At 40.7% G+C, this 10,165-nt stretch overlaps 1 protein-coding gene across 1 annotated transcript; it reads left to right on the forward strand.

Moving 5' to 3' along the window:
• Window positions 1-481: 481 nt before the first annotated feature.
• LOC131217463 (putative disease resistance protein At1g50180) lies at window positions 482-9,869 on the forward strand. Its single transcript, XM_058212400.1, has 2 exons — window positions 482-1,528; window positions 9,609-9,869. The coding sequence occupies exons 1-2, from the start codon at window positions 482-484 to the stop codon at window positions 9,867-9,869; spliced, it is 1,308 nt and encodes a 435-aa protein (XP_058068383.1).
• The last annotated feature ends 296 nt before the right edge of the window (window positions 9,870-10,165 follow it).

The raw sequence follows: 10,165 nt of genomic DNA on the forward strand, positions 1-10,165 counted from the left end.
TGGATAAGACCAATACATCATGTTGGCCACTCAAAGCTACACCGAGACACCATGTTCGCCACTCAAAGCTCTTACCCGTTCCGCTCGAGCCCGGCGAGGGTAGGACGTAATCCGTGTCAGTAATCCGCGTCCAATCCTAGCATCCAATTCCGGCCGTTGGATGCCTCTTCGTACAAATGTAGCTAAATCGACCATTGGATGCTTCTTCGTATAAATCATCATTTCGAACGGACTTTCCCTCACTTTCAAGAAGCAACTCCTTTTCACAAGCAATTTCTTCGCACTCTCTCTCTCTCTCAGCCCACCTGCCGCACCAATCCATTCCCCTCCTTCCTCTCCGCAATATCGCAGCACCGTCGAGATCGCAACGTAATTGACTCCGGAGTTCCGATTACATCTCTCCTTGCATTTCCAGCTCTCTTTTCAGTGAGTTCTGAACAAATTGAGTGCATTTGCTTGTGAGAAGAATAGAGAGGCTAAGATGATTGCTGAGGCTGTTGTTTCATTTGTCATAGAAAAAATTGCAGAGCTCCTTGTCGATGAAGGGGTCTTCCTCCACGAAGTACGTGGTCAGGTCGAGTGGGTCGAAGCAGAATTGAGGTCGATGTGGGCCTTCTTAAAAGATGCAGACACAAAACAAAAGGATGAAAGGGTGACGAATTGGGTGGCGGATGTCAGAGATGCTGCTTACAATGCGGAAGACGTCATCGACAACTTCGTCCTTAAAATAGAACAAGGAAGGAGAAGAGGGTTAGTTGGTTTCATCAAGAGGTTCGCTCCCTTTAGTGATGAACCAATTGCTCGGCGTCAGCTAGGCAAGGATATCCAAGAGATAAAGAATAAACTTCTTGAGATCTCTAAGAGAAGAAAGACTTATGGCATTGAGAATCTAAGCAAAGGAGGAGAAGGAAGCAGTTCCATGAGCGAAATTTTGCGAGAGCAGAGGTGGACCTCTCCTCTACTAGAAGATACAGAGGTCGTTGGTTTCCAAGAAGACATGAGAACGTTGGTGGCACGGTTGATCGAGGGCGAGTCGCGGCGCTGCATGATTTCTGTTGTTGGAATGGGTGGTCTGGGCAAGACTACTCTCACCAGGAAAGTTTATAATCATGATGATGTTAAAAAGCATTTTGATTGTTGTGCATGGATCTATGTATCTCAAGAATATGATGTGAGGGGTCTTTTGCTTAACATTATGAGATGCTTTATGATTCCCATTGCAGAACAGATAAGCATTGTTCGGTTGAGGGAGAAGCTTTTCTTGCATTTGCAATCGAGGAGATATTTTGTGGTTGTAGATGATATCTGGAAGACTGAAGCATGGGATGCTTTAGCAGCTGCCTTTCCAGACATGAATAACGGAAGTCGGGCCATACTTACCACTCGCACTCGCAACAGAGACGTAGCTTTACATGCAGACATCCAGAGCTGTGTTCATGATCTGAAACTTCTAAAAACAGATGAGAGCTGGAAGTTGTTTTGTCAAAAGATATTTTTCAAGCAAGATAGCTGTCACACCCCAGACTCGGTAACCGGACTCACAAGGAATCCGATGGCCGGTTCTGGCTGCAACAACCTCCGTAGTGCTCTATTCTCGGCTCCTGAGGCAGGTTCCGATCCTGGGACCTGTGGGTTACTCCTGTCATGCCCCAAAATCGGTAACCGGATTCACAAGGAACCTGATGGCTAGTTCTGGCCGCAACAGCCTCCGTAGTACCCCATTCTCGGCTCCTGAGGCAGGTTCCGATCCTGCGATTCTACAAGGAGGATTTTCATAACAGTATAATCATTTCAATACGCGTATACCCAATATCACAGTAATTATATCTGAGAATAACAAAGGGCACACATCACAAAATCCACTAAGAATTTGAACTTTTACAAATTTACATCAGGCCCAAAAGGACATACATCAGATAATAGGAAAAGAGAAAAAAGTCAGCAACACTGGGTCTTCAAGCTCAGCTCTAATCTACGCTCTGCCGCTCTATGACACCTACGTAGGATCACCTGTACGCATCAATCGTGCATAAGCTTATAGAAGCTTAGAGGGTGGTGAAAGTGTGCGTCAATGGTGCACAGAAGAATAGTAGGAGGTACAAGGAAAGAACATGCTCAATGAGAATATCACTAGCCTTACCAAGGCTTATCATGAATACCATGCAATGAGTACTGGACACCATACCAAGGCAGTGCATGAAGGGGGCTTACACAACCAATGCTAATGCGATGCAAGTAATGCCAGTGCTCATATCCAATCCACATATCAAATACATTTCCAGTCATAAGGAAATCACCGGGGTCCATTACACTGTTGAATGACTGCCGCTCTACAGACCCGGACAGTCAAACGAGCGTAAGAGACCTCACTACTTGCCTGTGGACAGCCAATCACCAACAAGGCCTGACGGTAGCAAACCCATTTCACGAGCTGGTCAGACTTAGCCTAATAATGCCCTCCCTTATAGGCGGATAAGGCCACATCCCTATCCAACCGACTACACGACAGTGGGAGTCACGGCCTACAGGTGTAAAGTCCTCGTGCACTCATGTTTCCACCCGGTCACAGCGTTGGAGCAGATCCTTGGTACCATGGAAGTTTTGAGAATTTCACCCATGGGCATCCTATGCACCTGGTATCACTACAAAAAATATAGTCATTAGGGGCGTTTTTATCACAGGCGGCCACAACAAATCGCCACCGTAGATGAAATGAGGGACAGTTTTATGTGGCCGCCCGTGTACAAAACGGCCCACCACCGTTGATTTAATTTTTAAAAAAAAAACCCAAAAGCCCCTTTCCCCATATCCAAAATGCGCGCCCTTTCCTCAAATGTCCAAAATGCACGCCTATCCCCAAATCCATCACGCCTTCTTCTCCCACCTCTTTTCTACCAAAACCCTCTCCCCTCTTCTCTCCTCCCCTGTAGTAACCTACCAAAACTCTCTCTCTCTCTCTCTCTCTCTCTCTCTCTCTATCCCTCTCATTCCTACAGCCCACGCATCCCATCTGTCTCTCTCTCTCTCTCTCTCTCTCTCTCTCTCTCTCTCTCTGTGGTCGTGCAACTATCTTCCTTGTGGTTATGCAACCATCACCCATCTGGTGAAAATCCATTAGTGAAAGAGAGGGTTTCTTCCCCAAATCACAGAGGGTTTCTCCCCGAAATCCAGATCTATGGCTCAATGACAGATCCTTGCGTGTCTCTGTACCACGGAGGTGAGATTTATTTCTTGATTCTTATGAAGGGAATAAAAAAGGGCAGGTATCAACCTTAGCAGGCGTAAAAAATGCACGGCCACAGTCATTTGAATTTGATCCCGGTGTGAAGGACATTAAAGAGTAGGTGAGAAGAAAAGGGTTCTATAAAACCCATTGAATGGAGTCATCGACCATGGTCGCATCTACTCACAGCGGTGAAAGAACGACAAGGCTTTCAATAGGGGACACCATCCAGAGGCTACTGGCGCTGGTACTGAAGACCGGCAGTGGTTGACTATTTCTTTTCTTTTTTTGAGGTTTTATGCCAACATTAGGGCCTGTTTGGATGCCTGTAAGTTCTTTTAAGTTATAAGTGACTTACCTGTAAGTCACTTACAAGTGAAAGTTACTCATAGGTAACCTGTTTGGATGTAAGTTGTAAGTCACTTACAGGTAAGTTAGTTTTTCTGTTTGGATAACCTGTAAGTTACTTACAGGTAGAAAGTTGTATATTCACATCAAGCAGAACTTAGATTAGGGAATTGTTATAAAATGTTATAATCATATAAAAAAAACATGGGATCAAATATGTTATTTTCTTAAGCCCATCAAGATGAATATTTGAGATAATTATTAAGCTAAAACAATCATCAAGTGAGTTATAAAAGTGGGCCCACGAATTCAAAATATCAATAATATGGAGTAATAACTCAATTTAAACATTGAGAATAAACTTCCTAAGTGAAAAACTCGGCAACACAAATAAGGTGGGCCTAAAATCTCCAATGGAGAAACGGTTGGGCAGAGTGGATATATAACACATCATTAAGGTGGACCCACGGCAGGGGTAACACCCACTACCGTGTTACTAGTAATGCAATCAGATTGTGTACCCAGTTGTTTGTGTACTTTTATTACACTAAATAAATATAGTTGGCCCCACTATAAATGTATACCCAAAGCTCAAGTGGACCGTATCACAAGAAACAATGGAAGTACTGATTTGGACGGTTGAAACCTCTCTAGTGCCCATAGTGATCTTTATTTGTCATCCAACTTGTTCATAAGATCATGAACACCTGAATGAGGGGAAAAAAATCAGCTCAATCCATAACTTCTGTGGGCCCCCAGAAATTTTCAACGGTGTACACTCAATTCACACTATTTCCTGTGGTGTGGTCCACTCGATCTTTGGATATAGCTAATTTTCAAGTTCAGGGCTTAAAAAATTAAGTATTAAAATGGATGACCGATGTCGATTAAATACATACATCATGGTGGATCCCACGTATTTTAAGCATCACCCAGCACTCAATCCCTTCCCGCCGATTACTCAGCTGCGGACAGGTTGGCAAGAGTTCTCTTGAGAACTTTTTGAGAACTCATCACGCGTGACTTGAGTCCAAAATCTGAATGGTCCACGTGATGCTGAACCCCATGAAACTCCTATGACCCAACTGTTACTTTGATCTAAAACATTGGTGGGCCATAACAAAAGAAAACATTTTCCTACTTTGATTTGTATCTCTCTTTTCTATGGCCCACCAGAGTTTTAAATCACGGAGAAAATTAGTCCCTGACGGTTTCATGGGATGCTGCATCACATGGACCATTCGGATTAGAGGTCCATGACACGTGTGAAAAAATGCACACATGCGCAGGTGCGTATAAGTGAGCGTGCCTTATCGTGTAACGTCAAGCCACTACCGTTTTCAAAGATTAAAAAAGGGTTGATGAAACCCTACCGTTTTTAAAGAGAAAAAAAAGGGTTGATGAAACCCTAACGTTCTAGGGAGAGAAGAGACGGAAGGCGGTAATTGCAGGAAAAGATTGCAGAGACGGAGAGAGATTGCGGAGAGGAAGGGAAGGAGGGGGAGAGAGATTGCAGAGAGGGAGTGAAGGAGGGGAAGAGAGATTGCAGAGAGGGAGGAGGAGAGTGCTTGGGATGGAGAGACGAAACCTTCAATCCCCTTTGGTGCGTTTCTCCCTCTTCCCCTCTTTTTAAAAATCTAACCGTTGAGCCCGTAAGTGACTTACAGAGAAGTGACTTCCCACCCCCATCCCCCTGCAGTTTTTTGGTAGATTTACCTGTAAGTGACTTACAGGTTGTAAGTTACTTACAAGTGATTTTTCTCCCCCAAACACTACCTGTAAGTGACTTCCCTGTAAGTAACTTCCCACTTACCCAACTTACAGGCATCCAAACAGGCCCTTAATGGCAGCCCATGCAGCTGCTGCAATGACGACCAATATCGAAGAAGAAGAGAGGAGAGGCTTCGGGTTGCAGCTAAACGAAAATGGCATAAAAAAGCACGACCATAGTCATCTGAATCCAATCCTAGTGTGATAGATGACCATTACTATATGGTAGAGGAAGAAAACCCATTACAACTATAGCAGGTATCAACCTTATTTTTATTTTTTGTTTATAGGAGAGCTTTGATGGTGATTGATGCTTTTCTTGCTAGGCAAGATGTGTTTGAGCCTTAAGCTCAATGATAGAGATGTCATTTTTCAACATTGAGGTCTCAGGTTCAAAACCAGCTTACCTATCAAAATAATAATAATAATATTTATTATTATAGAAAATATCAATGGAAAGAATAATCTCAAACCGCTGAATGTTAAGATGCCATTTTTCAACATTGAGGTCCTTCAATATGATCAACAACAAGGTAGGGTGCATGCTTGCAAATATCTTTGACCTTTCTTCAGGAGTTTTTTCTTTCTTTCTTTCTTTTTTCTCTTTCTCTCTCTCTCTCTCTCTCTCTCTCTCTCTCTCTCTCTCTCTCTCTTTTTTCATTCTTTTAAAGATCTGCTAATTTTTCTTCAGCAAATAATTTTTGCAATTATTGGTTAAACAATCATTTATATGTATTTTGTATGCTTGGAAGTTATCCAAAAAGAAGTGGATTGGATGCACTCTGTGCAAATCACAACCATTATATGAAACTGGAATTTGCTTAATGTTGTTCCTTTCTCTGTCCCAAACAATCTAGGATTTGAGAAGGTTTGTTGATTGGAACCAGTCAAAGGGTAGGTGTTAATGCAGATGGACAACATTCTTATGATCTCAAACTAGTTTGAGATCTGTGACTGAGACTCACGAACACAACATCTGCACCATATACAAACCAATGTTTCAAAACCTAAACTAAAGGCCAACCCATTTCATAAGCAGGAAGAAAATCAGGTCTCGAACAAAGATGTCTTAGCCACTTCTAGTCATTGATTTTGTAACTCAACTCTCGAACAAAGATGTCTTAGCCAGACCATTGTCTGATGCTGATCGAGTGAAGGTCTTGTTTTCTTTTGTTTCTTCTATTTGGATATTGACAGTTTTCTTTTTTCTTTTTAGATAATTATTTTGGCATATTTCGAAGAACTCAAGTGGGTTTTTCTTTTCTTTTCCTTTTTTACCTTTCTTTCTGGAAGACGACTCTGAAATGGCATTTGGTTGTTTTTGTTTCTTTGAATTTGGCTCTCCAATGCTAGAAAATGGTAACTTTCATTTTGGGTTTTTAAATTCCCAAGGCCTCAACTGTAGAAATTCAAAATTCAAATCCAATTTTTAGATTTTTGGATTCGAAATTATTTGGCATTTAGAGAGCCAAAGTTTCTATGGCGTAAACATGGATGACCTGACCTTTTGTTGTGAAGATGTACAAAGAAATAAAAGAGTTAATTCAACGGTGAGATCTTGCTCAATCTCATCTCAAGGGCTCGTTTATATTTACTACTCTAATTCTCTATAACTTTCTTACTTTATATGCTTCACATAGCTTCTTACCTGTTGGCAGGTTTTGAAATGGCTGTAATGATTGCGCTTGAGTGTAAAGCAATCTTAGACGTTGCAGCCACTGAGAAGAGAGATTCTGAAGATTGTAGCAGATATTTGTGCAGTTGATGATATCATATGATGAATTGATGGTTGTTTAGTACATTATAGCTAGTTCTGAGACCTGATAGTCATGTGATTTTAGAGCACATTATGGTTACTTATGCAATATGATGGTTATCATTGTGATGGTTTGAATGTCCTTTGAATGTCTTTTATATGATGGTTATGAATATGATGGTTAAAATGTCTTATAAATAATAGTTAGAGTTTGAGCGGGGTTTCAAATTTGAGCAGGTTAGGAATGTACATAAGCTGGGTTTGAATGTTCCTTAAATATCTTTTATACGATATTTCTCTGTCTAATTAGTTGACACTTTCCCATGTACCCATATGCTTAAGTGTATAAGTGTAACTGTCATACACAAGCGAATCCATGTTTCATACTTTATTTCCTTTATTGCATCTAATATGTGGTAACTTTGGAAATGAATGGTCATAAGTGTCTATGCATGATTAAATTGTTGCATCCTGATTTTGTTGAAGTTTGGTACGTACCATTTTCATTTGACTGTCATAGTAACTTGTAATATTGTAAGACAATTGCTAGGCAATGTTTTTCTTTGAATGCTAATGGACGCACATCGAAGTTCTCCCTCACGTTCTACACTTCACATAATGAAGTTCTTTATTGTGTTCATTGCTTTAAAATAGAAAATGAAGTTCACTTTAGCTGTAAAATAATCCTTCTGCCTACAACAGAAGATATAATGCTGGTGATGATATATGCAAATGGGACATAACTCAATGGCCATATTGAACTGCCTATTGTTCTCATACGCGGTGACTTGCCTGTTGTTCTGCGGATGGAGTTGGATATTCAAAGGGTCATGCAGAACCCCGATTAGCTTCTATTCAAGTTCCCACATTTTCCAACTTCGTATCTTGCCCAACACTATTGCCTATAATCAACTGTAGCAGACAATGGCATAGATAGTTTTGGAAGCGGAATCATAGTGAGGAAGACAGGCGAAAGTAGAGAGAACTTAATTTTAAAAAATTAAGACATGAGCTGTTCAATTTAAGAGCTGAGATTGTGATTATGATTACCGAATTCCCATGAGTCGATCTTTTGCCCCTTTGAGAGGATGTACTGCATGAAAGCACGAGTGTTTGATGGGTTCCAATTGCCTATGTAAAGAGTATCTTTTGGATCTTGATTTGCCTTCTTTCTCCCAATGAGTGCATTCAATCCAAATATTAGCACAGCTCTACGCCCATTTAAACAGAACTGCTTAGTGACATCATAAAGCAACTACCTTAAGAACTTTCTACTTAGATGCACTATTGAATTGAATTGCAAAATAAGAAAATGCACCAAAACTACTTTTTGGGTCATTTTCCCTTTGATTAAACTCTATTCGTCATCACTAGTCCATCCAAACATGGCCAAACACTATTTAAAAACCAGCATTACTATACACTCCAGCATGTGTTGCTGAGAGAATAGAGTTCTTGGTCTCCCTCTGCCATGGTTGTTTCTAATGACAAATGGAAAAAAAAGAAGAATTGAATTGACATTATCATTCTAAATAATGTGGATATGATGAATTTGTTGTTTTTTGTTAGCACTACATTGAGGTTGTCTTTTAGGAGAATTCCTTGCCAGTATTTACACATCAATCGGTCCAGCCAGATCACCCCACGAGTGAGGATGGGAAAACTCAAAATTAGGTGATCTAATCATCAGGTGAGTCAATTTTTGAATTTGATGTTTTTGGAGGTTATTCATTGTTTTCTATTGTGTGGCCCATCTGATGCTTGGATTGGCTTGATTTTTGTGTTGCCCCATTTTAATGGTAGGTGAGCCTGCTAGATGATTGGTTTCCATACAAATAGCATGACAGGCCCCATATGTAACTAGTTGCAAGAAATTTTCTATGATTGTTGTAAAGGAACCAGCCTCCTGACTTTGATTGAACATAATAGGCTACTTCCTCATTTGAATGCTAGTAATCATCACTAATCTTCATTCTTCCTCCTGATTAGATGGGACGCATCGAGTTTGCAATTCAGCTAACTTGTGCATTTAGATGCATCGTTCTAGACTGTAAACGATCTTGATTCTAATCCGATTGAGAGACGGACACAATTAGAATTTCTTAATCCTTAAGACTCTGGATTCCCACAATTATAAATTACTAGAGCTGGCCTGATTATGGAAAATTTGAAAATTACCCTTATGGAACCAAACATCATTTGAGTCCCATTTGGGAGACCCAAAATCTAGTTCTAGTTTTAGTGATTTTTTTTTTCCAGCACAACCAATCCACCTTGTAAGCATAATCTAAATCACAACTAAGGAATGGAAATGAGCCCTTCTTGTCTTGCCAACTATTTGAATGTGCCAAGTTTACTTGAAAATAGCACTACTAGTATAGGATTTCAATGTAGAACTCTTGTGTAAGCTATAGGTATGCTAGGAGCCTCACGCACAATCAAAATTTCAGCTCAGGTCCATTTACCATGCTCCATCCCCCTTTTGTTCAATATAAAACTGGTTATCCCCAGTTGGGTCAGTTGCAAGGGACCCAAGCTTCCATGAACTACAGGCCCTCGAATACAGTCATGAACCCCTTCTGTACCGTTGGATCGAACCAGCCTCCAAGGGATCCTGTCTATCTTCACTGGCCGAGCCCTGCTATGATGTATGCACAATCCTGTGAGCGTTTCAGACAAGCTGTTTTTCAGGCGCCCTTCTATCAGCAACCCTTAAGCTTTGATTATTCCCAGCACCGCTATGGAGAACAGAAAATGTCGCAGAATGGTTGATGTCATTTTAGGTTCCATGGAGTTAAGTAAATACATTATTGAGATTTGTCAGATTGTTGTGTTTTAGTTTTAGGTTCTGTTTTGTAGTTTGAGGGAGTAAAGGTACGCATATGACCCGATTTCTAAATGTTTTGATAAACTAGATGTTTTCGCTGGTAGCCAAAAAAAAAAAAAAACACATCCTAAACTGTTAAAGAAGTTCATCATGCCACACATGAAAATTTTGGTGCTTGATATAGGGAAAAGATATAATCAGTCCATTAATTTGCAAAATGATCTGTTATGGGCACAATCAC

This window comes from Magnolia sinica, chromosome 10 (genome assembly GCF_029962835.1).
Source record: "Magnolia sinica isolate HGM2019 chromosome 10, MsV1, whole genome shotgun sequence".
In the NCBI taxonomy this organism is placed as follows: Eukaryota; Viridiplantae; Streptophyta; class Magnoliopsida; order Magnoliales; family Magnoliaceae; genus Magnolia; species Magnolia sinica.